The sequence below is a fragment of the Scardinius erythrophthalmus genome (genome assembly GCF_964197995.2).
Source record: "Scardinius erythrophthalmus genome assembly, chromosome: 7".
Taxonomy (NCBI): domain Eukaryota; kingdom Metazoa; phylum Chordata; class Actinopteri; order Cypriniformes; family Leuciscidae; genus Scardinius; species Scardinius erythrophthalmus.
The window spans coordinates 17,762,691-17,790,478 of record NC_138227.1 but is presented as its reverse complement, the minus strand read 5'-3'; the positions used below and the strand labels follow the sequence as shown (position 1 = coordinate 17,790,478).

Below are 27,788 nucleotides of genomic sequence, written 5' to 3'. Positions count from 1 at the left end.
GTATGTTTTTTAAGAGAAAAGTTTTCAGCTTCCAGACAGTGTTTCAAAATATCCCGCCATTTATTGGTTTAATGTTACTGACTATCATAACGAAGATTTTATACACAATTATGGACTTTAATATGAATAACAAGTCTACAAAAGATTGTTTTAGGTCTTTAAGTTAACAAGTAGAGATGTGGGTTGGGTTCAACTGATCTTTCTTAACACAGATCGATAATTAAAAACGCATGCTGCATTTTCAGTGTTTTGCCCTGACCCAGTTATAACTGAACATCATTTAAGAATGCTAACGTTAGCATGGAAACTGTCTAACCACTTAACACAAATGTAATATAAAATATCGTACACACATGTAGTATGAGACTCTTACCTCAGCCGTTGATCGGTCGGGATGAGGTCCGCTGTGACGACGAACCAGGCTCACTGAAAAAGGGCGCGTTATTTCTGGACTGACACCCAGACTACAAACAACTAATATGTGTTCAGCGCTCCTGCTCACGGCTGGCTGCTTCTGTCGAATACGATTATAGCTTTGAACCACTGTGATCACAATCCACGACTACTTCACGAGCGTAGACTGAAACTTCAAATCTCCCGCTTGCCCTTGACACAGATCGACGACAGAGACAGACCTGTAGCTAACTGTTGTGGGCGGGACTAGCAGCAACGAACCGTAATGGCGGATAATTTGAATCTGCGCGCGCGCGCGCGGGCACACACACACACACACACACACACACACATACAAACGCACACAAAGCCACGCAGATTTGGAAAAACGATTCATAAAAGACATAAAATATAGGCCTAAATGAAATTTACGGGCAAATACAAATGATGATCAAAATGAACATCTATTTGCAAGACAAAATTAAAAGACTATAAATAATTAAATAGGCTTGCCTAATGTGTGTACAAATCTTAAAACTCACTTTAACCCCCACATGCTTAATAATCTTTAAGGAAAACATGTTAAGTGACTGCTGATTTCTGCAGTTATACCTTATTTTCTTTGTTTTCTAATTCCACAGAAATAATCTGTAAAATATTACTTAATTTTTTATGTAAAATTACACATAACCATATAAAATTACAGAGAATTTCCTTTAAAAAACGTAAAATTAATGTAAAACCAAAATAAAAGCAATTACCTGTAAATTTAATAGTGGACCTTTAAATTACAACAAATATCTGTAAAATAACAGGTATTCACTGTATAATGACAAAACGGCAAAATTCTGTAAAAAAATACAGACCGTTTCCTGTAAATTTACAGTTTTTTTTTACAGTGTACATGACACGCTCTAGAGTTTAATAAAAGCTATATGGAGCGTAACGTAAACTAAACAGTCTTCGGATGTGTTTATAACTCTTTTTAACGGGATATTAAATATATCCCCATATACACCCATACTGTCATTATTTACTCACCTTCATGTTGTTACAAAACTGTATAACTCTCTTTCTCCTGCAGAACACACAAAAAAAGTTATTTTGAAGATTGTTTCAACTATTTTTGTCCATACAATAAAAAGTCAATGGGGTCCAAAACAACACTGGTCCCCATTGGTCCCCTCATTGTATAGACAAAAAACAATCATTGGGGGGCTGTGAAAGTGATGGTTAGTAAATGATGACAGAATTGTCATTTTTGGTTGAACAAACTCTTTAACTTGATAGGTTGTCTCAAAAACACTGCACTCATGGTGTAAGTGACCATTTAGAATGCTGTATTTACGTTCCTAATGTGGTACAAAGAGTGCAAAAGCAAATAAGTATGGATTGGGTTATGAAACATTGAAGATGTTTGTGTAAATTATTTAGCAATTTGATACTTGTATTTTGAATGTCCTCGATGTACCTTGTGTGTGTGTATATAAATTGTAATTGGAAATTCGTGAACACTTGTGCTGAAATTGTCTTTTCTCAAACAACGTAGTGATCAGATGGCATAGTGAGCTTAATAAGAGGACGGGCGGACATAAATGTTGGACGCTGATCGTTGAGCCTATGTTATTTTAATGTGGATTTTATACTTTGCATCATTTGAAGTGAACTTGACGCACATCTGATGTTGACGAAAGGATTATCATAATTTGATTTGCACTCCTTGAGGAGCATAGCGAGGCATGTAGATTGTAATTAAAGAAATGAATTTATGAATGAATGTTTGTTGCGCAATGTAATGTTTGTGATGTTTCTGCAATTCGTCATGTTATGAGTATACGTTTGAATTGTGGATCTTGTTGTTTTATGTGTTAATATAGTTTTCACGATGCTGTGATGCGAGTTGGTGTACGGAAAAAAGATGCAGTTTGAATACATCCTGTTGTCGTGCATGCTGAATTAAAGGATGCTTCACGCATCCGTTGAGGCTTTCGGAATCCAAGGGGGTTGCTACACATGGTACAAACAGCGAGATGCATCAAAACTGTCAAAAACATATTTACCTCGAAATTTTTTAAATTGAAACGCGACACAAAAATGTATCCTGTGCTATTGACCCCTCACTTCTCATTTCAGTAGAATATGTAAAATATTTACTGTATACTTTAAGCACAGGCTTGTAAATCCAGAGCAGACAAAATACTATATTAGTCTATATAATCATATTCTTCTTAATTCCTGTTAAGGCAGAAAAAAAAACAAGAACAAAAAATCTTTCTTTGTAATTCTTGTGGTTAATATGCAATTAATCTAAACCCCAGGTTCCTAACGTCTTCTCCATAAGGAAGTCTATAATTACTCCTGTGAGCTGAGTCTGAGGGACCCTCATCAAATTTTAATTTTCTGATCACATGCTCTACTCTTGTTCTGCAACACATGTGATGAGAGCACATAATCTGTTCCATGTGTTTCAACAGATGTGTCAAGAATGCATCAATGCATTCGTGAAAAACAATGTTTACTGAGAACTTACACAGGAAAATCAGATATGCCAACGTGAACTTTCTGATCTCCAGAGATTGTTCAATAAAAACAGATCTCTCTGGCACACTGGTCTCGTTGGCACACCTCTTTCATTTAAACGCAGCACAAAGGCCGAATCCCTGGGTGACAGTCAAACACAGATGAAAACGTTCTTCACTCGGCAAAGCGGAGTTATTGCCTGCACAAATCACAAAGCAACAATCCCTTTACTGCTCACCTGTACAGCAGTTACCAATAGAGAGAATACATCTAGTAATTAGAGCAAAATGGCTACGCTCTTTTCCTTTCATTATTGCAATTAACCTACTGAACCCGATCTCTAACGGAGGTGGGGAAGGATGTTGTATCAAATTACAGGGATGTTTCATATCAGCGGTAGCTCTTGCTCTTCCTGCGTGATAATGAGGACAAGATTGAAATTGGCATGTAACGTCTGAAAAGTGAAGTTTCTGAAAAGAGCAAACCAAAAACTGCACTGGATAAAGCTTGAGATGGAGGTAACGGACCACTTGAAAGAAAGTGGTAGAAATCTCTAGAACACGAGGTACATTTTACATCTTTATTATTACAGTTTTAGCAGAAATCTACAGTGTGTTCTAGAGATTTCTGTAACTGAACAGAATTAAATGAGAATCACTGCTCTACAATATGCATTCGATTTTTTTTTTTTTTTGCATGAATGTAGCTAAAATGCATGGAAAAATAAATGTCACGTTCAGTCTAGACAGGCTTTAACTGTATCGCGTCCATTGTAGACACGGTGTTAGTTTATTCTAGAACATGCGTTAGCTATTTTTTTACCTAAACAGTGTTGTCAGATTTTATCGCTGATTTGAAATATATTATTGAAGCATACTCTTAACCAACAGTTTTGAAGGTTTTGTCCTTTTACCATCATATAGGATCTGTACTTGCCTAATACCTAAAGAAAATAGCTGCCTGGAGTTGCCAAGATCTCCAATTGGCCTCACCCTCATGTCCTTTCAAACTCATATGACTTCAGTTTTTTTCTTAGGAACAAAAATGATTTTGAAGAACGTTGGAAACCAAACAACATTTGAGCCCATGAATTTTAATTGTATTAAAATAACACTTTGTATTAAAACAATTTAAGAAGAATCTAAGTCATACGAGTTTGGAACAAGAGCAGAATTTAATAACTGCACTAAAGAAGTGCACTTTAGGAAAAGGTTTGTATGTATGCTGTCACAACTAATGATTCATTCCTCAAATTGATTCACAAGCAGCAGGTGAGCGTGATTCACAGCTTGTTTGGACGCTGTGAAGTCCTAATTTACATTCACTGCGAGAGAAACACTGCAGTTGCTGTAATGTACAGAAACAATATATCTGAGCCAAGATCCCATGGGGACTTGAATTATTGCCATGACAGATGGATTCAGGTGAGATGACAGAGATGTAAATCCATGTGTGGGTGTGATGTTTTGGCCTCTGCTCACGGCTCGATCAGAAATTGCCTTTGAAAAATGCCCCGCCCCCAGCACAGTCATAAATTGCACTCGCTTATCAGCAAACCGATTCCATCTCTTAAAGTGCCCAAGGACTCCTCTACATCTAAAGAGGCCATCTATCCATCCATCTATCCGGTCCTTTCCCGGGAATGTTTAAAAATGGAGGAAAGTCAATTTGGCAGCCATCTTGGTAAGGGCTCCAGGGAGCTACTTTTTAGATAATGGTAAAGAAAGCACATTTAAGTTGAATCAGCAGTAAAATTTAACAACAATATCACATATTTCACTTCTTTCAAATCAAAATTGACAATTCTTATTTTTTTAAATTAATTTTTAATTCTCAATTTTTATATTTTTTATGAAATATTGCAGTATTTATTATAAATTATCTATCTGTGTGCATAATTTTTTTTTATGTGATGTGCCATCGAATGAATGTGCCATTGTAATCTTTAATCAAAATAGCTTCTCCCTCTTGCAGTGACATCTCTTCTCTTCTCTGACGCGTTTACTGGCGTGAGGGCGGGACAACCTGTAACTCACATGAGATCACAGCATTAGCAAACCACAACCATCTAATCAACCCCCCGATGGACAAAATCAAGTACCGCTCTATTTGTTCTTGTTTGAGAATCCGTTTCACTTAGATACACATCACAATAGGGAAGAAAAGACCATCGCAACTTCAGTTTAATGCAGACTTTAACTCAAATCATGCTGGGTTTTTTTTTTCAGCCTGGTCTAGTTAATGTGCTTGCTCTGGTTAACACAATATATTGGTTCTTTTAACTGAAAGGCGAGACTTCCATTCTTGTTGCAGCCATATTGAGTGATATGATTTCACCCATTTTTCTATGAGCGCTCCATCTCTGGTTTGGTACCTGTTCAACATGCACCTTGCTGGTGTAGAAGACACTTTTCATCATGGCAGCTATAACCAAAGTAGCTCATCTCACCATTCAAAGGGTTACAACAATTCCTCCATGTACCTGCATCACTAAGTGCTTCATTACTCCCCAGAGCGTGGCCAGAGCAGAAGCTAAAAAGCTCTCTCTGAGTCATTTACTGATTACTGCGTTTGTGATGGATGTAGTGTGCTTTTGACAGGCCTTTTTCACACTGTGATAAAGGCGTAATGAAACACTAGCACACGGATGGGAGGACGGTGCGGAGTTGGTATGTTGGACGCATGAACGATGACGGCAGGAGAGACTAAATAAGTGAAGGAAAGCAGTGTGGGGAAATGAAGTGGCTTCTTTAAATTAAGTTGGAGTGTGTTGAAGTGTGTCGGTTTGTTCCACACTGAGTGGCTGCTCTTAAAGCGCTCTGAACTAAAAGCCATTTTGGATGAAAAAGTTTAGAAAAATCCATCCTGGTTTGTTATTTCTAGCACACATCAGCGTGAAGCAGAAAGATTGAAACGGAAACATCAAAGATTCTGTTTATAGCATACTTGAATCAACTGGAGAAAAAAAAATATTTCATTGCAAGTGCAGCACCACCTTACGTTCAATTTCAGTGTGGTTTTAACATGGTGGCTTTGTCATTAGCCATTTCCTCTCAGATTTAAATAATCCTGAAGTTTGGGGTACACTAATTATTGTTTGTGCAATTTTATGCAATAAAAAGCAATTGTGTTGAACAAAAATACAATATTGTAAACACTTCCAAAGGATAAGGACTGCTCAAGTCGTTCTTGCGATGGAGGTTCGGGTTGAATAACTAGTTCTTTCAATGTTTTAATCATCAACGCCCGCTCTGCTTGATATGGTAAAATCGACGCCATTATTACTGTTTTTACAGTGTGTACAATCTCTGAGCTTTGGGAAGCCTCCGGTGCTAAAATTCTGTTTCGTTTCCGACATGCCCTGTAAGCGGTAGAGCAATCACAACAGACTGGGCCATCTGGCCAATCAGAGCAGAGCTCTCAAAAAGGAGGGATTTAGAGAGACGGATTCATCCGACGAGTCATTTGAGAATCATTGAAAAATGTGGTGATGTGCCATTAATATTATGAGAAAAGTTTTTAGAAACCTTTTAAGCAGCACTCTGTTTTCGACATTGATAATTCACTGTGGTAGAGATGCATTTATTATTTTATTTCTTAGCAGATTTTTGAAGCCAGCGCTTTGGAGCATCATCAAACTCGTGTTTAATCCACACACAACTTTCCATATTCTGCCAAAAACATCATTCTGTCTTTGATGGGTTTTCTGAGACAGCAATGGCTTTTTAAGTAGTGCATTTGTGTACAATTTGCTTATTTCCTGACCAATAATTTGCAGTTTTAAAAGTAAGACAATTAAAACCTTAATTTGTAGCCATTTATTTTTTTTGCCCCAGGAGTATAATATAAATATACTATTGTATGATAGTATTTTAATGTGGGAGGAAACATTAAACAGCTTCTTTACTTTACAGGCATTTGCTTGAAGAACTTCTGCATTAGTGTATAACCCATAAATTCTCTCACCAAGGAAGTCAGGATGTAGGTGTAGTAAACTGACAGCATCCCCAACTCTGAGGCCTGGAGAAGAGAGAAGAGAGAGGTACATTAAACATTTTTGACAATGCTAAGCTAATTTAAACAGTTACTGTACATAGTCTGAATCTGTGCACGTCATCGCCGCCATTGAGAAGAAAAAAGGCAAGGTTCTCTGCTTTGTAAAACCTGTTCAGAGTTGGATGAAAGCTAACAAAAGACAGACAGCATTCCCGCTCTGACTGTCATTGCCATTCTATTTATCAATTCTCCACTGTCTCCAAGGAAACCAAGCAGCAAATACAATATGTCAATCAAATGTCAGGGGTGAAAACACTTTCAACAATTATTTCTATGGAAGCGGAGAGAAAACTGAGTAAAAGGGACAGTTTAGAGTACAAGAAATGCATAAGAGGGAAAGAGATTGAACAGCATTGTTGTATTTCATCTAGTTAAATAATAAATTAAAAACATATTGATCAAAAATAACCTGCAGTGAAAAATCACATTTCCTAGAGCAAAAAGAACACTAAAGTAACTTGGTAATTATTATAGGTTTCACAAATAATTTCTCCAAAACTGCTCTTGCAGATCTTTTCATTAACCTTGCGCAGCCATAATCAATAAGATTGCACGATGGATCGGCGACAGGAGGGTTTCACACTGGATGACTTTACAAAAGAAAGAATCGGCGACAACTTCTGTCTGGTCCACAAACTACTGTACGTTTCACAACCAAACACACGCGAGAAGTGAAAAGGAAATAACGCAAGATCACGTGTGCGTGAGACCAAAATTTGTATTAAAAATGATAGCCTGCAAGAAGATTTGTGATCCAAATTGTCTGTGCTCTGATTTGCAGCAAAAAAAAAAAAAAAAAAAACTGATTATGCAGGAGGAAATGGTTGGGAAGATGAGGGGAGCAAGGACAGTATGTTCTGCAAAGAGAGTTGGGGGTAAATAAATAATTTTGCAATGTGCTGCTGTTGCTTCTGGTCAAGCAAATGTTTGTGCTTTGTTTCTGTTTGATATAATTGTAAATATATCTATTAAAATACTGATATTCTGGTCTATAACTCCTCCCCGAATATCCCACTGTTCTGTTTCTTGCCCTCTCTCATTGGCTATAGGTCATTGCCGATGTAGTTTTCAGTCAGAACACATTCACACAGCAGGATTTTGAATCGCTGACAGGTCCAGATATTTAGCACGCCAAATATCTCATGGGCGTCGGCGACTCATTTGCGATTCTCTCAGATTGCTTCTTTGATAATTCACACCGCGTGATTGTCACTCACGTGAACGAGCACCGATTTGCCTATGATTTTGGGCATTTGTCGGCGATCTCACAAAACCTGTCGGTGAGTGAAAATTGACCCTAAAATCGTTCAGTGGGAACTCGCCATTACAGAACATACAGAGATTTATTTTTAGTTATTGGGCACTTCAGAATAGGAAGTCACAATGGTTGAGTAATCCACTAGTCACTTAAAAACAGTCAATCAACAGATACATACTGTATATTACTATTATTAAACTGGATGGATGACTTTGACAGGTGAGATACATCATGAAGATTTTTTTTGACATTGTAGTGAAAGTTAATTATAAAATAATTATATACTACCATTCAAAAGTTTGGTGTTAGTATTTTTTGAAAGTAAGAAAGAAAGAATACATTTCTTTGGCAAGGATCAATTAAATTGATCTAAAGGGACAGTAAAGACATTTATCGGGCCCTATTTTAACAAGTATCAAGCGCGAAACGCAAGTAACTTTGTGGGTGGGTCTTGGGCGCTGTTGCTATTATACCGGCAGAATAAATGACCCTTGCGCCCAACGCAAATCTAAAATGGGTTGGTCTGAAGTAGCTTCATTATTCATAAGTGTGGTCTGGGCGTAACGTGAAATAAACCAATCAGAGCGATATCTCACATTCCCTTTAAGAGCAGGCGTGCTTGTTCCATGGCGGATTGCTATTATAACGGCAGATTTGCCAGGCGCACACCAGGAGCAGTTCACAGCCGAGGAGACCGACGTTCTCGTCAGGGCCGTAAAACACAGAGAAGTGACATTGTATGGGGATGGGAGAAACACACCCAAATTAGCTTCGGTTAAACAGGCGTATAAAAATGTGTAATGTGTAAGCTAGATTTATGCCTATTTTTTCACATCTTCATGGACACAACAATGATTTCCCTCGTGTGTAAATATTTTTTCCTTGTAATAATGTATGGTTTTCTAAAAATGAGAACTGCTGCGTCTGTGTGTAGATGAGAAGCAAAGTGTATGCGCGTTGTGCACACGCTACATTGATTATGGCCAAGCATGCGCCCTTAAAATAGCATATGAATAACATGCGCAACGCGCCACTGACTTTAGACTAGGTTTTTCCTGGTCAGTGGCGGAATTGTTTTCTAAACCTGCGCAATAGCACCAGGGAACGTTTGCACCGGAACACGCCTCCTCTTTGCGCTGAACCACCCCCGGGAGCGCAAGTTAATTTCCTAATTTACCGACGTGCGTCTGTGGAGGGTAAATTCCGCTGTGCGTGGGTGCAAAATAGGAATGATACATGCGTCGGTGTACAAAGTCAATTGCGCTGGGTGCAAGATAGGGCCCATGATGTTACAAAAGATTTCTATTCCAAATCATTTAAACTTTATATTGATCAAAGAATCCTGAAAAACACAAATGTCAATTCACAACTGTTTTCAACATTGGAAATAATAAGAAATACTTGAGCAGGAAATCAGCATATTATGGTTGATTTGTTAGGGATCATGTGACACTGAAGACTGGAAGAAGTCTTTACTTTGCGACCACAAGAATAATTACAATTTTAAAATATATTCAAATAGAAAACAGTTATTTTAAATGTAATAATATTTCACAATATAACTGTTTTTACTATATGACTGATCACATAAATGCAGGTGAACATAAGAGACTTTCAAAAACATTTAAACAGTATTACTGACCCCAAACTTTTGAACAGTAGTGGAACATGGCATCCTTAAGGCTGATTAATTGACTAGTCATTCAGGCAACCCAATGAACAGTTTTTCTAGCCTTTGAAAATAAGCAGTTTTTCTCATCCCTACTTCGAAATGTGCCCTCTACACTTTTTGTTTGAACATTATTGATTGTACAGCCCCAAAGTTGTGTTCTTTCCGACCTGTGTGACGTACAACTTATGTGGCAAAGCATAATCTGTAGGCACCTCAGATCTGCTGATGGTGGCGGAAGTACCAGTTTTTAACTTCCCAAACTCTCAGCTTTGTTCCTACATTTTAGAGCATAAGTCATGCTAACACAGCACTCCTGGGCACCTGTTCTCTTGTGATTGTAATATGGTTTGAAACAGCATCTGTATTAAGGCGCTTACACTCTGTCTGGTAGATATACACCCATGTATCGTCATGACTGCCTGTCTAGCTTCCCATAATACCCATCCGCATTTCATTTGACCAGTGTTGTGTTGAAAAGAGAGCGAGGGAGAAAATGGAGGAAAGAGTTTTTCCAGGTTATGATAACTTTGTCCTTGCGTTAAGTATTTTATAATGAAAGATTTTTCCCTGAAATTGCCCATGTAATTGAATCATGTAACTCAAGCTGGTGTGTGAGCCATGCTGTGAACATTGGCAAACAGCTCTAGCATGCTTGCCCTACACTCGCTCCTCACAAGCTGTACGAGTGCCAAACTTTCACTGCTCTGCCGCATGCTTGCTCCAAATAGATCCAAAGAGAGAGAGGAACAGAGAGACATGAAGAAGAAATGTGAGTGGATGAAACAAGAGACAGTAAGATATACAGAAAGAGAGAGGGAGAAATAGGTTGAAAGAGGCACTGTATGGGAATCACAGTAAGGGTGACAAACAGACAAAGAAACCACTGAGAACCGCACAACCCACCGGTGTAACAGTGGTGGTGTTTGTCCCTGTGTCTCCATAGCAACAGGAAATGCCAAGGAAAGACCTGTGATGGTCATGAGACACTTTGATTAAAGAGCAATGGAGTGAATAGAGAGGAATAACGGTGGATAACAATTGGCTATAATGTCTAAAATGTGAGAGCACAGAAGAGTCAAGATAACATGAGATAACATGAGATGAGACAAGATGAGAATAAGTGAGTCAAGTAGGAAGGGAAGGGAAGGGAAGGGAAGGGAAGGGAAGCGAAGGGAAGGGAAGGGAAGAGGAAGCAGAAGGGAAAGGAAAGGAAAGGAAAGGAAAGGAAAGGAAAGGAAAGGAAAGGAAAGGAAAGGAAAGGAAAGGAAAGGAAAGGAAAGGAAAGGAAAGGAAAGGAAAGGAAAGGAAAGGAAAGGAAGGGAAGGGAAGGGATGGGCTGGTGGTTATTATGATAAGTTATGATGACATTCACAACACAAGCAATTTAATTAAAATTAAGTTGCGGTCAAAAAACAATTCTGCAAGTCTACAATCAATAGTGTAGTGATATATGAAGCACAACACACACAGAAGACACTTTCAAACCAAGCAGCTTTCTTTTAGTCAAAGCGGCAAGTTCACGTTTCCAGCTTGAACCCGTTGCAAAATCTGCATGGGGAATTCTTTCGCCCTCATGCAAAATTTCCAATCACGCGAATCCCTGAAATGACAACATTTTGCCAGAGAAAATTCGCTGAACAACTGTAATTGTGACTGTACATTAGGAGCACTGTTGTGTAAAAAAGTTTAACTTCTTTTAACTGGAGAGCTGCATTTTTAGAACATTGTGTCATTTGCAAAACATCTCCATCGATCACCTTCACTCTCTTTTCCTCGGTTCCTGCAATCAGCCTATCCTGCTGAGACATTAATTTCTATTTCCTGAAAATGATTTTCATGTCTCACACATGCGCTGCAGAGGTTTGTGTGTATGTTCAATCAGTCATCTATATCAAATTATTCAGTCATGAGGCAGTATGTTCATTTGCTTTGAACGTTAAAATGTATTTACTACAGCTCATACGCGTCCATCTTACAAATGAGGAGCAACATTTAACTCTTACACTTAAAAGACAAAAGGGTCATGAGAATAAGGCTACACTGTGAAACTAGAGGAACACTTATATATTTAATGGCATCATTAAATTCATCCATCTTTATGAGCAATTGTTAATTTTATTCTGAGACTCAAGGTCATGGCCATTGACATTTAGATATATCTCATGCAAATAGTCTTACAAACTATTTTCAGCTTATAATTACATAATGTACCCTTTTATTTCTGCAAACTTTTCAAACCCCGGATGTATGCGGATCCAGCAATGGATTGAGAGAGATACAGAGCAAAAATCTTTTTCTTAATCAGTATTTTGGTTATCTAGTAAAATAATATAGCCTATAAACAAGATAAATTTACCCTTTCCAAAATAACGTGAGACATGGTGGCGTTGGCATCCACTATGATGGTGGCAGTCTTGTCATCGCGGATCTCCTTGAGAAGGGGGGTGGGATCCTGGCTGTCATCCAGCATGCGAACAGAGAGGGTTTCCTTGGAGATGAGAAACTGTCGCAGTAACACCTCCAGGTTTAATAGGCCTGTTGAAAAGGGGCACACACAAAACACTTCAACGTCCTGACTTATGTCACTCTCTCTCTCAAAACAAGAAATAATGTCCTCCCTCTCTTTTCACAGCAATGACGATACCATGGGATCAAGCCTTTTAAGGGTTGATTTTCTGTGCATGAATATAATGCTATTATATTTGTCTGACAAAATCCGCTAAATTATCTGCCAATATTTTTTAATTGAATTCAACAACAAAGCTTTTTTTTTTGCTGTACTACAGTATATGTCCGCAACTCATTTAATTAGCAAAATAATAATCATTCAAGTGTTTAATCTCGGTTCCTTAGGCAATTATGAGGCCCAGGGGAAAACAGGACTTGCGAATTGCACAACACTGTTTCGCAACAGAACGTGACATCGGTTTATTATGATATGACTCGTTAAATTTAAAAGGCTTCAGCTGCTGACTTCACACATAACTTGGCCGATGCCATTGCTCAAAGCTGTCATCTCCATTTCCTGCCGAGTTACTCAGCGTATATTTGATTATCCATAAGCATTCGGTTTCTGTCTTTCGCTCGCTGCACATCACTTGCAATTTCACATTTAGTGCACTACATTAAACACTGCGCTACAGCATTGCTAGCTAACACATGCACTGGCTTCGCCAATCAAGCTGGACAGGAACTTGTGAGAACAGCAAAACACATACTATTTAAGTTTTTGATATAACTCTGCTAACTTTCTGTTCAGCTTTATGTACTTTGATTTAGGGAGGATTGGCTAACTGGGCAAAATGTGAGGATACTTGGAAGGTATATAGGAAGAAGTTGGGTTAAGTTCGCACAGTGGGTAAGGTGTTAAAGAGAAGGTTCTAGCATTGGCAAGAGAAAAGCACAAAGCAGCTTCCCACAGTGATAAAGACTTAGCCTCAATTCATTCTGAGCAGCCAGTAATTTCCTCAGCTATCACTTTGCACTGGGCTTTTGCAAAGTGAAGTTCCTTTATCCTTAAAACACACTCATCATTGACATATGCTACAGCTGATACACATATGCGTAAAAGCTCTAGGGAGCCCAAATCAAACATAGCAGAAGACTATTTGCACAGGTAAATAACAGATGCACGCAAGAGGCAAGATCTGACTACGGTACAATGCGTAAACACTTTGATGAAAATCTGAGGCGATGTCACCTGTTTGGCTAACTTCCGCTAGACTTGTGCTTAAAGCCAGCATGAAACAGAAGTCCAGATAGTCTTTTCTCTACTATTTAGTATATGCGAGGGAAAAGGCTTCCCGAACAAGAAAAAATATAGGGCGGGACTTGATTTTGTCTGTTGGGAATTGATAGGATGGTTGGGGTTTGATACTGCTGTGATCTCATGTGAGTGACAATTTGTCCTTGCCTTGCACAGAAAAACATGATTTTGAAGGCACATGCATTTGAAAAAAAACAAAAACATGATGTGCACATATGAATCGTTTATATAAATACTATACTAAATACTAATTATATAAATACTAATAAATACTGTGATATTCCATAAAAAATAACCATTTATTTTCTTAAAAATAAGACCATTTTGATTTCATGGTGACATTAACTGCCACCGTCCCTGCTGAAAACAAAACAAAACCAAAAAAAAAAAAAAAAATGAACGAACATACAAAATCATCCTAAACTGGTTTGCTGATCTAATGTAGTCTCCCAGCCTTGTCCGGCTGGTCTTTGGGAACTTGTCAGCAAGCCAAACCAGCTGAACACCAGCTTGGCCAGTCTGGAAGACCAGCAAGACCAGCAAACCAGCTTTGGATGGTTTTTGTTGCTTTAACCACACACCTGCTCTCTTGTAGGTACTGTATATTTATTGTTTGTATTAAAGTTGCGATGAAATGGAAGTAGCGACATCTTTTCTTCCATATTGCGACATTCCTTACAAAAAAAAGAAAGATAGATGGGGACTTGGTTCTATACATCAGTCTTTGATTTGATTTTGAGATGTGGGTTTTGCACTCAAAAACAAATGCAACCTTGCAGGGACTCTCTTACAGCGCCTTTTTAATCTTTCTTTGATATGGGGTGTCAGTACAGACTAGCAATACAATATTTAGATTCAAGCTTTATTATGTTGCTGTCTGGTGGTCATCTGGTTGTTTTTTTCAAAATAAGCAAGTTGAAGAGTTCAGTAAACCTTTATTATCAGTTCCTGCTAAAAAGAGTTTCAGTCAGATCTCATCCTGCCCGAGGCCAGACAACCATTCGTGCCCTCTTTTCTTCTCATTAGACAGAAAAAAGGGAAAGCTGAAGGGGTGTGAGCAGAAAAAAAAAGCTTTTGTCTTCCTCCTTTAACAACGCATGTCAGAATCCCATTACGCTCCTTATCACATTAAATTAATGTCTTCCAGCACAAAGGAGAGAACTTCAGAAATAAACACAGCCAGACAAAAGAGTTTCCAACGTCCTGTTTCATATCAAGTGCCCTATCTAGAAAGGCGATCCTTTCTCTACGACTTCCATCACTCTGACTTTTCATTTCAGGGGCTAAAAGAAGTGTTTTTGTTTGATTTTGCAGTACCATCCTTATTTTATCTACACATTTATCATAATCTTCTTGAAGAGGCAGGAGAATTAGATCATCCCACTTCACCCACGTTTCAGTTCTCGTCTCTCTGTGGGACGTAGTTTCTTATTTAATCATCTTTAATTACAGATCACTTCAAAGCAGTGAGAAGAATGTCGGGCAAACAAGTAGTACAATATTTCTGTTCCAAGAGGAGAGGCGCAGCAAATCTGACAGGTGGGAAACCTCTTTGAAGTGTGTATATTTGATTCACTGTGTTCAATCTGGGCACCAAAGCTCTGTTCCTTTCAATTAAATCCGAGAGCTCCTTTAGTTCAAGGGGACAAACTTGAAAGAGATTGTAGCGCTCACCTGGCTGACCCCATTCAGAATAATTTGGGTAATACCTGACGAAGACAGAGTCTGGTTGATCTTCTGGGGCTCCTGACTGGATAGTACAGGTCGGTAGTACAGGTAATTTTGTTCACTAATGAGACCTTAATGCACCTCACTACACGGTGTGGCCCTGTGCAGCCAGATGAAACCTAGTGCCTCATCCAAAGGAGGTTTATACTGTAGAATAGGGAATGAGCTATCATAAGATATCAGTTAGCATTTCCGTTCATCTCAAGGGCAAACAATATCAGTTAGCATTTCTATTCATTTCAGAAGTAAAAAGAAATTGGTCAGCTTTTCCATTCATCTCAAGTAAAAAGACAAACAAACAAAAAAACACTATTAATTAACATTTACATTCATTTAAATGATAAAAGATATCGGTTGCTTTTCATTCATGTCACGCAAAAGTTCTCTCTTTGTAGGCTATTTCTATTCATTTCAGTGGTAAAAGCTATTGGTTAGCATTTCCATTCTTGTCAATAGCAAAAGTTATAAGTAGATCCAGTCACCTGAGCCATAAGCAAATGACACCATGATGACTCTGATTGGCTGATGGTGCCACACGAACCATAAAAACAGTTAGCTGTGACATGCTACTTTTACATGGCTACGCTTGAATGTCCACTAATGAAGAATGCTGATTTTGTCTTCAAAATGGTGCAGGCATTGGTACAGTTAAGGCTCGTTCACACCAAGAGTGATAGTTCAGTTTATTCTAAGCGTGTGCTTGTCAGTCACTTTAAATGGACTCATTACAGCAGGATGGATTCTGATTGGCTGTCAATGTTTTTATCATTCATCAGCTGGATACAATCGTTCTGAAAGTGATTCCAATGATATTGTTTCTCTGTGCCGTTATTGTTATAGTTGTGGTGTTAACACTGCTATTCTTTAATATTGAGAACGATTTTTAGAACTATATATATGCAATTCCCGCCTGGATTTGTTCCAGACATGTTCCCCTTTTCTTTTCTGTTGCTTCTCCAGTATCCTGTCAAATTAAGGCAAAAAGCCTCCAATATTAGCCAAATTACATTTCCATTTATGCATTTGGCAGACTGACATTTCATTTAAGCTACACATTTTATCAGTTCAGTTAAAAAGTTAGACCATTTTATAGGAAATTTAAAGGATATACCATTAAACTAATAGCTAAAGGTTGTTTATAGATAAAACCATATGCAATGGCCTCCTGGCTATTAGTGCTGTATAGGTTAGTCAAACGAATAACTGTCCTTGTACCGTGTCATCTCAGCAGGCCAGGTCTGTGAAGTATTCATGAGTGGGCCATGCTCTATTAAGCTGTCAGTGTGCTAAGTGATTAATGAGAGCTGTACATCCTGTGAGACTGAACGTGAGAGAAAAAGAAACAGTAACGGAAAAAGACAAGCAAACAGAGACGCAGGTGAACACGGTTATTACGCTGGCAGCACAAGGAGTCATCATCAGCTTCTTATAGAAATGTTTTGAAGGGCAGTCGCTATGGCCCGTGGCATTTCCTCCCAACCCTTCGGCTCGCACAACCACTTCGCAACCCTGTAATGTTTGTCAGCTAAAGCAGAAGTGACTATTGCCCACAATGGGCCCTAGACCTGCCACTGTGCGGAGCAGCTATTCAATGGTGCATGCATATTTGTTCCAGACAATAGCACGAATGTGCTCCTTAAGTGTTTTACTGACACATACATTTTCATATTACAAGCATTACTGATATCAGCTACTCTACCGTGAAATTGTTATCAAATGGTAATTAGTTGTATATTATTTCATGAGAACGATTTACTTTATATGGGAATGGGGATCTTTAAGAATAAAAACTGCATTTATACATTCTCTTGAGTATTATACGAATGAAACTGAATTGGGGAAGTGATATTGTAATGAAGGAAATGATATGCAATTAAATGTTTGTTCAAACCAAGAATAACTACAACAATAACCATAAAATGATTTTTTTTTTTATTCTAAAGGTTTGCTCAGACCAAAATAAGTAACTATAGCCCGTGTTAGGGAAAGTTACTGCATTACAATATTGCGTTACTCCCTAAAAAAGTAACTAATTGCGTTACTTTTTATAAAAAAATAATGCGTGAAGTTACTTTTGAAGTTACTTTTGCTTTTTCTCATCTGGGCTGGGCTGTTTGTTTGTTTTTATAACAACAAAAAAGTTCTATTTTTGGCAAATGTAAAGGCCCTTAGCCTCAGGCTGAAGGAAATGCAAATTCATGCCTGTACAGTAGAGGGCGCAGCTCAAAAAAACAGGCCTTTCAGCTGTGCTGCCATTCGGGAATACAGAAGAATAGGACGCAGGGGAAGAAGTAAATGAGTAAATGTATGCTCACATTTACACATAGTGCACACAACACCTCTGCACTTACTCATGACTTCTCTCAACACGGGAGCTGTCAGTTAATACATGGGAAAACAAATTAACTTGCGTTACTTGAAAAAGTAACATATTTTGTTGTAAATTAAAAAGTAATGCGTTACTTTACCAGTTACTTAAACTTAAAAGTAATCTGATTACATAACTCAAATTAGTTGTAATGTGTTACCCCCAACACTGACTATAGCCATAATGATACACTATAATGATAATTAGGCCTACCACCGATTACGTTATTATTAGTGTGCACTGCAGTTATGTCTTCTGCTGCTTTAAAGTCATATGGATTCTGATTGTTTGTCTCTGTTTTTATTGAGCAGGAAAAAAAAATTGTTTTGAAAGTGATTCCAACAATATTGTTATTGTTAAAGTTGTTGTATGGACTTAGCTATTCTCATAGAGTTAAAACGATTATTAAAACTTTATAGTTATCGTCCTTGATGTGCACTGCCCGTAAGTCTAAGAACCCATACCACAAGTATAACGATTACGGCACAGCAATTTCACAGCCATTTTTCCAGCTGATGAATAATAAAATAATTGAAAGCCAATCAAATTCCATTCAACTTTAAAGCATGTGCTGCAATTATGTTAACAGAGTGCTTAGAATAAACAACACTATCGGTGTAGGTGTTAATATGGTTATCATTATACAGTAGTTATCATTACAGTTATCGTTCTTTGTGTAAACGGGCCTTAATGCTAGGGAAGGAAATGGAAATGTTGGTTGAAACTGGTTGAAATTGATAGCAAACAATAATAGGTTTGGTAATAAATAGTGGTCTAAATATTTAAAAATGTATACATATATATATCGTCTATGGACCTCTCAGGACCTAAAATTGTTTCGACCAATCATTGCATTCTGTGTATGGGAAAAAGGTGTATGTCAAGAATCTAAATGCAAGTATAACTTTTAAAATTAAAATAAAACATTTACTCCCATATACACATGCACTGACTGAGTGAGATGAAATATTATTTAATTTAGGCTATTCTGAAAGCTTGCTAAGTTTAGAATTGCTCTAAGGGATTTCTTATGGGAGACAAAAGCACCTTAGTACAGTTTTATAAAAGTTTTCTGTCACAAAGTATTTTAAGTTTTGCCTGTCGCTGCTGTGAATCTCCTTTATTTTCCAACAGAAATCTTCAGGGAGCGCATGCACTCATTATTAGCTGAAAAACAATGTTATTTTGTTTTTCCCATTTCCAACCATCTCTGTGTAGAAAACTGCGCTTGTGCTCCAAAGGTACAAAGGGAAAAACATTTGAGGAATAGAGTTGGCATGAGTGTGAAATGGTTAACTTTAGAGTCTACCACAAGTCAAACTTTCCAAGTTACCTGCAACACTGTCTGCTTTTAGCTTTTTGTGGTAGAATAAGGAAAACATTGGGGTCTTTTTAGGACTCAGGACTGAGATAAACATCAGATTTAGCAATTGGATCACAATGGCATACAGATCATTCACACAAAAGTATCGAAAGAGTCTTTCGGAGTTCCAGGGTTGTGCACCATTCAGAACTGAATTAGAATTCCTAAACAGGATTCTGAATTGTAATTGTATTGAATGAATGATTTCTGAAGGATCATGTGACACTGAAGAGTGGAGTAATGATGCTGAAAATTCAGCTTTGCCATCACAGGAATAAATTACATTTTAAAATATATTCAAATATAAAACAGTTATTTTTTAGCTGCTAAAATTAAACATTTAAATATTAAAAATGCAGCCTTGGTGAGTATAAGGAAATTTTCAAGAACATAATATTGACCCCAAACTTTTGAAAGGTAATGTATACAATATTTAATATGTAAACATTTTTGGTAGTGTATGGAAAACGTAATTATTTTTTTTTTGACAGGACTGAACTTTTCTAATTTAGATATTTTAAAATATCTGCAATCATGTTGTCTCAACATTCAACTGTGAAATTTTCATTATTTACGTTTTGTCACAAAAGTTTTGTGTGATTGTGTATCATTTCACTGAATTGCAGTTCAGTAAAATCAAATTTCAATTCAGCATCCTTTAGGGTATTGTCAATTGAATTCAAAAACCAACTCATAAACTGAAAGGGATCAAATTCTTAAATCCTGAATTTTGCCCATGTCATTTTTTTTTAAATGTGATTTTAGAACTGCACGAAAGCTATTTTAATTATTGGTTTGGTCAGTTTTGACCCTGTTCTCAAGTCCATATTGGTAGTTTGCCATCTCTCTACACCCCTCTCTGACGTCTTAGTGGGAATTATAGCTGTTCCACTGGAAGGCCTTAAGCTGATTAGGGAGAAAGAAAGCCACTGTCTGAAGGGGCAATGTGACTTTGTTTGGATTCTCTGGGTAATTTGTGGCATCCTTGCTCTGAGATGGAAAGGCAGAATACTAAACTTTAATCCTCTGCCAAGCTGAACTCAATGTGTGTCTAATAAGGAGACTTGCGAAGGGTCATCCGTCAGTCACCATTTCTTTGACTACAGTGGGTTTGATTTAAACCTTCAGTCATTCATTTCCATGGACATCTCTGTTTCTGCACGGTGCGCTGACATGAGCGGCAGGGTGGATGTTTGATGGTGAATGAATGGGACATGACAAATGATGAATACCTGAAGGACACAGATGGACAAGAGAAAGAATGAACAACACATTTGTATTTATCTAACAGTGCAGTACAGTCAAACAGCATGAAATTAATTCAATGTCATCATCAAAAACAGTGTGGACATGTTAGGTTCAATAAGCAGTTGTTATTGCCAAATAATCAGCAGAGTGTAATGGAGTATTTGAGTTGCCTATTTGAGTCTGTGAACGTGTACAAAGGCATACAGTACAATGGTAAAGAGAGTGCAGAGACAACATGTACCACTATGAAACGCTATGTTTTCTTTGTAGGGAATGCATATGTCAGAATGCAGCTGCAACAATCTATACAAGACGACATCTGCTGCTTGACAGATGCAGGCAATTCTATATGTGCCATTCAGGAAAGAGTAGAGCAGAACATATAATTACATGTTATTTTGGCTCTAATGCAGGGCTCCCCAACCGAGGCGAGGGAGATAAATTAAAGGTATTAATTTAGTTGTTTATTTCGGAATTGTTGAAGTCCCTCACATCTTAAATATAGTTAGAGCTGTATATATATTTTACATTACAAACATAAACATATAATAAACAATTTATATGAATAAACATATAAAGATTTTTTTTTGTTTCTCTAACTTTGTTCATCAAAGTTAGAGAACACATCTGTTTAGCTATGCATAAACACATCTGTTTAGCTATGCATTTAATGAATGAGCACTGTGCCAATGCTCGTCCGACTATCTGTACTGTACTGTATTTTATTTTTTATTTTTCTAAACTGTTTTAATTATTCTTATTTCTTTTTATTATTTTAATTTCTTCTATGTAAAGCCCTTTGAATTGCCATTGTGTATGAAATGTGCTATATAAATAAACTTGCCTTGCCTTGCCTTGCCATCAAAGAATCCAGCAAAAAAGCTCCCCCACACTTCATTAAGTAACACAACCATTTTCTACTACTACTAATAATAAGAAAGGATTCTTGAACACAAAATCAGCACATTAATATGATTTCTTAAGGATCATGTAACACTGAAGACTAGAGTCAATGAAGCGTTGCCACCACAGATTTTAAATTGTAATAATATTTCAGAGTTTCACTGTTTTTAACTGAATTTTTGATAAAAAAAACAAAAAAACAAAACACACACACACACACACACACACACACACACACACACACACACACACACACACACACACACACACACACACACACACACACACACACACACACACACACACACACACACAATACAAGAAGTTAAATAAAAGCCTCATTACAATAGAAAACATGAGATACTCACAATCGGCCTGAGAACATATGAGACACGATGTGCTGCTGTTAAAGAACGTTAGCAGTCCGGCTACAGCCATGCTGATGTCTGTGTTAGTGGGCCTGAGGTCCAGAGTGGTAAAGCGAGGAAACTGGACCTTCAGTATGTCTTCCGGAGCCACCTTCACGTACGGCACCTGCACAGGGATGCATAACAGGACAGAAAAAAAATCAGCCCTGCAGGACCCCTCTTGTTAGGCGGATACCGCAGGTAAATTGAATGAAAGAAAATTGCAGGAGGGCGTTTTGTTTACTGCACTGTGATGCGGGTCTCAAGAGTGGCTGTGCAACAGAATCACGGCATTCTCATCAGACTAATTAGATCCACTTTACGCCTAAAACTAATACAAACTCATTTGAATAATTTCAAAAGAATAATTTCTCCTCTCTGAAGGCATGTAAATTAACAATGAAAAATCCACTGCATTAGATTAAATAAAAACAGATTTTTATGAACCCCAGCGATGATTGAGGAAAAGTTTCTATGCATATAAATGGCAAGTGAGATGTTTTTTCACGCAGAGGGCATGTGTGCATTGACCTTTGACATCTCGAACAGTCTTTGAACAGAAGTAGCACACAACGCAAAACATCTCCATATCCATGGAGACCTCAGCATTGGCTGCTCTCTAATTTGATGTGTTCCGATGTGTGGACGCGTCAGGCTCGGGAAAAGTGGGTGTTGGGCTTGGTTGGGCTTGAAGGGGATCCTAGAGGACGCAGGCGGGCTGTGTAAAGGGCCTCTTCATCACAGCAGATTGCTTGTCTGCGGCGGGCCGTGTGACCATGCATCGTACTTGCACGACCCTGTATCCCCAATTGGTTTTCCATCGCTTTCCATCAGGGCGTAATGGAGTCCCCGCCAGCGTGGATGGATGGGGAGCACAGGCTCTCCGACACTCGGGGGACAACTGGGATTCTTGGAGATGGAGGGTTCGGAGAGAGGCCGTTAATGGGCTCGCTGCAGTGGGGAGACATGTACAAGTCTCCGACCTTCTCTCTCTTTCTTGGAGAAGATTATTTCCTTTATTCCCCATGCCGGCTTCCAGACAACATCCCATCTGTCCAAAGCCCCTGTGCTAACTTGTAAATAGCGGCTACAATCTGACTTCCTCCTATGTGCATAAGCTCATTATTCCGAGTGAATTCAACAGAGTGACATCCGGCTCAGCCAGGAAAGACAAACAACATTTATAGATAGTACAAATAGACACCTTTGGATTTTTCAAGATTATCTAGCATGAGATTTGAATCCTTAAAGTAATTAATGGTTCAAATGAAGCTTCAAGCGAAGCTTCTGGGTAACAATGCTGGGCAGCAAAATGTTAAAATGTTTTCACAAAGGTTAAATGAGCTTCCCTTTCATACAGAACACATGCAGACTCCAGCAAACCTAAAGATTTTATGCCAAGGCTCTTAATAGTTAGAGTGGGAGGTAGGTAAAAAAAAAAAGAAGAAGAAGAGGAAGTTAGGCGGGTTTACACTGAGGAACCAGTCATTATTATCTTGAATACCTGTAGAAAAGCACTGTAAAAAGTAATTAATATTAGAGTGCTTGAGTTCAACTTGAGAACATGAACAAATCATTCAGACTGATGTTTTGAATTAGATCAATAGATTAACTGAAAAAATATTTCTTAGTTTGTTCGTTTACATACTGCATAACACCACATTTTCATAATATCTTGTAAAGTGCCATGGAGAGCAATGGATGCCAGGATTTTTAGAGACTAACAACTTAAAATTGCAGTCTGTTCAGCACGCAAAGCTACTTCATGACTTGGAATGTAAATGTCGTATGGACCCCTTTAATGTTGGAAAACCTTAGTTCCTGTTCGTTGTAACGGCATTTGGGAAAACAAGGTTGATCAGAGTATTCTTCAAAATCCTCCTTTTTGTTTTTGACTTAATAAATAAAGTCCTGCATGTCTGGAACAACAATAGGTTGAGTAAATAATGGCAGTATTTTATTTTTTTGTGTGAACTATCCTTTTAAGACTCACATTTGGACAGATGTCATAATCTACTGTCTCATTGCATGCTCAAATATACATAGTGAATATCCATGATGTATGGACAGGAAATGGAGAATAACGCTGAAAGGGGTTTGAAAGCCATTTTTCTTGTGGTTACAGCACACTATATGCATCATTTCCAGGACGTAAACAGAAACTCTTGCCCTGGTGGAGCCAATCTGGGCTTCAGCATTGGAATTGTGAGCCAGAGGGAGAGTAATATCTGTCTGTTCGTGTGCTGTCTGCTCCTGCAGGTTGACAGAGTGGCTATCAGGCCTACAGATGCACTGCCGACAGGCTTTTAATGAGGGGCCTGGTGCAGGCCAAAAGCAGCTCACTGAAGTCAGGCAAACAGCCATGCAACACTGCAGTATAAGTACATATGCCCAACATTTCATTTAAATCAGCGGGAACATGCTGACCTGGTACAAATGAATATCGAGGCACTAAACAGATGCTACATTTTGGACATTTGTAGTATAATGGTTTTGTAATAAATATCTTGTGAATTATAATGTAACTGTTTTGTCTGACAATTCAGTTTATTGAATTAGTATGCTAGTAAACAGTCTTTTAGCAAACTGAGCTCTTTGTCAGTATTTATATCTAAATGGACATTCCCAAAATGTTTAGTTAAAGTAACCAATAATTTTTGCGAAGTAATCTTAATCGGGCTTCTCTGAATAACAAAAGCTGTTGCGACATCATGAACGTTACTTAAAACGTTTCTTGGCTTATTTAAATAATCAATTTAAACCTCATAGGGAAATTTGTTGCTTTCACAAAGTGCCATTTGTGAAGTCATTTGGCACAAATACGTTTTTCTCACTTAACCATGAAATTGTGCAGATTGTTGTGATGCTGTGCTGAAAAAAAAAAAATGTGCAGGGAACGCCTTTTAAAACTCCCACCTTGGCTTTTTTTTACCATCCTGTATGAAAGATAGACCTGGTTTTACTCTCTACGGCCGTCCAACTGCTTTCTACCTGTAGCTCTGAATGAAAAAAACATCCATAAGAGTAGACGGTCTCAGGGGATTTAATGCCATATGGCAAGGTAAAGTATAATGAGATCTTACATCTGTTCCCTTACGTACCAGAGGAGCAAAATCATGTTTAATAAAAGATCACAAAACTTTTACCTGGGCCACAGTGTCAAATGATACAGCTGGACACACTGCTGTACAATAAAGTCGGCCATATTTGTCTCACTCAAGATTGGCAACGAGTGACAAAACCACGCTAGGTTGCCTCACAGGTTGGTGGGGGTGGACGCAGGCAGAAAGCTGTGCCATTACTCAAAGACATGGAGATCAGCCATATGGGGATGGCAGAGTGGCTGGAGGGGTACTGTGAATGATCGTGACATTGCACACCTCTCTAATGTGGTGCAATGGACCATGGGAAGTCAGCTGCTTGGGGAAAAAAACACACACTCAAGCACTAGGTGGAGTAATCATGTTTTGGAGGCTATGTGAGTGTCAAGAGTCTCTGGTGGGGAGAGCAAAGGAAAGAAAAGGCCACTGAGGCCTTTAGAGAAAGCTCAGCATTGACCACAATCTCATTGATCACCATGCTTGAGAAAAAAAGAAGAAAAAAATGGCAAAATGGCATCACAAGCATTGCTGCTGGTTCCGCAGAGCAGAAATCTTCAAAAAAAAAAAAGTCCCTATCGTTTTAAAGCTGTGGGTGCCCTTTTAGACTGCACTGTGGCTACCAGCGGTGGTGCAGGTGGAAAGGTGAAGCAGTGGTGAACAGAGATGAAGTCATCTTTGGTGAATTTCAAATTTCAAATCACCTAAAAGATGGAGCTTGTAATTGTGGGATAAAGTTAAAATAAAAAAGGTAATTATAAGATAAAGTTAAATAAGTAACATCATTAATAAGAAAGCCATAATTATGAGTCACATTTGTGAGATATAAAGTCACAGTAATGAGAAAAGTTTGCATTTGCAACAGAGATAAAGTTATGATAGTTACAAGTTACAAATGTGATATATAAAAAGCAATTATAGGAAAACCACAAATGTGAGAAATAAAGTTACAAGTGAGAGATAAAAAGTCAACTAAAGGGATCATGAACAGCATTTTTTTTTTTTTTTACGGTATAATGGTCTTTTAGTCCCACTTTTAATGTTAGCAAGATTTTTCTATCAAAAAACATCCTAATTATAAGTAATATCAGGGTTTTTGCAGGTTTTATGAAGGTAAATTTAAGACTTTTTAAAGACCTTTTTAAGACCATAATAAAGGAAAATTAAGAAATAAATTGAAGGGAACACAATACATCAATATGTTTTCTAAATGTCACTGTCTAGGGAGAAACACAATGGGCCCTATTTTAACGATCTAAGCGCATGGTCTAAAGCGCAGGGCGCAAGTTGACTTACTGTAGGGCGTGTCCGAATCCACTTTTGCTAGTTTAACGACGGGAAAAATGGTCGGAGCACCAGGCGCATGGTCTAAAAGGGTTGTCCCTATTCTCTTAATGAGTAATGGGTGTGTTTTGGGCCAATCAGAAAATTGGGTAAAACCAATCAGAGTCTCATCTCCCATTCCCTTTAAATGCCAGTTGCGCTCATGCCATGGAAGATTCGCTATTTACATGACGGAATTTGAAAGTGAAAAGACCGAACGCGTCTCCAGAGCGCAAACGGAACTGCTAGTGTGCGAGGTAAAAGTGCTCAAACAGACCATCTACGGGATTCCACCATATCTTTATGCAGACAATAATAATTTTTTACATCGTAATCCTTTTAATTAAAGGTCGCGTTCTACGTGATCCCATGTTTCAAACTTTAGTTAGCGTGTAATGTTGTTGTTAGAGTATAAATAATATCTGTAAAATTATAAAGCTCAAAATTCAATGCCAAGCGAGATATTTTATTTAACAGAAGTTGACTACATAAAACGGCTCGATTGGACTACACCCCTCTACTTCCTTCATTAGTGACATCACCAGAACCGTGTTTAGACTAACCTCCGCCCACAGGAATGCTCCCTCAACTCTACTGGCTACTTGCGCACTTCTTATAACTTAGGCTACTGTGTTTACTCAGCTCTTACGGTGATTTTCTGAAGTAAAACTGACGCTTCATCTTTTGTGTGATGTACAATAAACTTTATTAAACTCATCAGTACATGTTTGATCATCATTCGGACCTGGTCCGAAACAGCAGACTTGTAGGCTGTTAATAAATAATGGATACATACAAGCAGATGACAAATACGTTATAATAACCGTAATTAAACTACTAAACCATACCTGTTTCATCTCTATACAGCACTCTGACTCTGTAGGCATTATTGTCCGACTCGAAATGAACGCCGTTACTGAGAGTTTCTGATATTATCATCATTCCGTGAGATGAATTTGTCCTGACAGACTGAGCGCGAGCTCATGAAGCTCCGCCCCCTGTGCCGTCCAGCAGCAGCTCATTTGCATTTAAAGGGCACACACTGAAACAGCTCGTTTTTCTGAGCCCCAAAAAATGTCAATTTAAACATGCTGTAAAAAATTATCTGTTGGGTATTTTGAGCTCAAACTTCACATACACACTCTGGGGACATCAGAGACTTATTTTACATCTTGTGAAAAGGGGCATATAACGGGACCTTTAAAATATTCGGCATGTTTGTGTGCTGCTGTGCATCCCTGTGCGTTTAATAAGCAGAATGTACACGCATTGTGGAGCTGCCTATAGGCGCACATTACTAACGTGCTCTTTAAATAACAAAAAAAAATATTGCGTCATTGACTTTAGACCAGGTTTCAGTTGGTCAATGGCGCAGTCTATTTCTGTTGCCTCAAAATAGCAACGTGCCAACAATGCGCCAGAACACACCTCGTTTTCAGACCAGCACGCCATTGGCGCACAAATGGGCGCAAATGCATTTGCTATTTAAACAACGTGGCACAGGACGTTAAAATGATAACTGCGTCGGACTGAAACTAGCAAAAAACACTTGCATCGCGCTTGGCGCTGCATTGCGCCGGGTGTAAGATAGGGCTCAATGAATTGTATTAGCAACACTTCAGAGTTTGAAAATACAATTTTCAACAGATATCCATTACTTTTTATTTCATTTAGCAAAAAAGTAT

At 38.2% G+C, this 27,788-nt stretch overlaps 1 protein-coding gene across 3 annotated transcripts in view; it reads right to left on the bottom strand.

The window, feature by feature from the left end:
• Positions 1–27,788, bottom strand: part of grik4 (glutamate receptor, ionotropic, kainate 4) — a gene marked incomplete at its 5' end in the record, with an annotated part of 195,774 nt that overhangs the window by 108,627 nt on the left and 59,359 nt on the right. The window contains 4 exons of one of the 3 annotated variants that reach the window (XM_081371080.1): positions 6,880–6,933; positions 12,256–12,434; positions 20,247–20,356; positions 21,644–21,809. In XM_081371080.1, the coding sequence (XP_081227206.1) occupies positions 6,880–6,933; positions 12,256–12,434; positions 20,247–20,256 (243 nt within the window). Of the gene's footprint in view, positions 1–6,879; positions 6,934–12,255; positions 12,435–20,141; positions 20,218–20,246; positions 20,357–21,643; positions 21,810–27,788 lie in introns of those variants that run through there. The other 2 variants (XM_081371082.1, XM_081371081.1) reach the window with 2 other exon arrangements.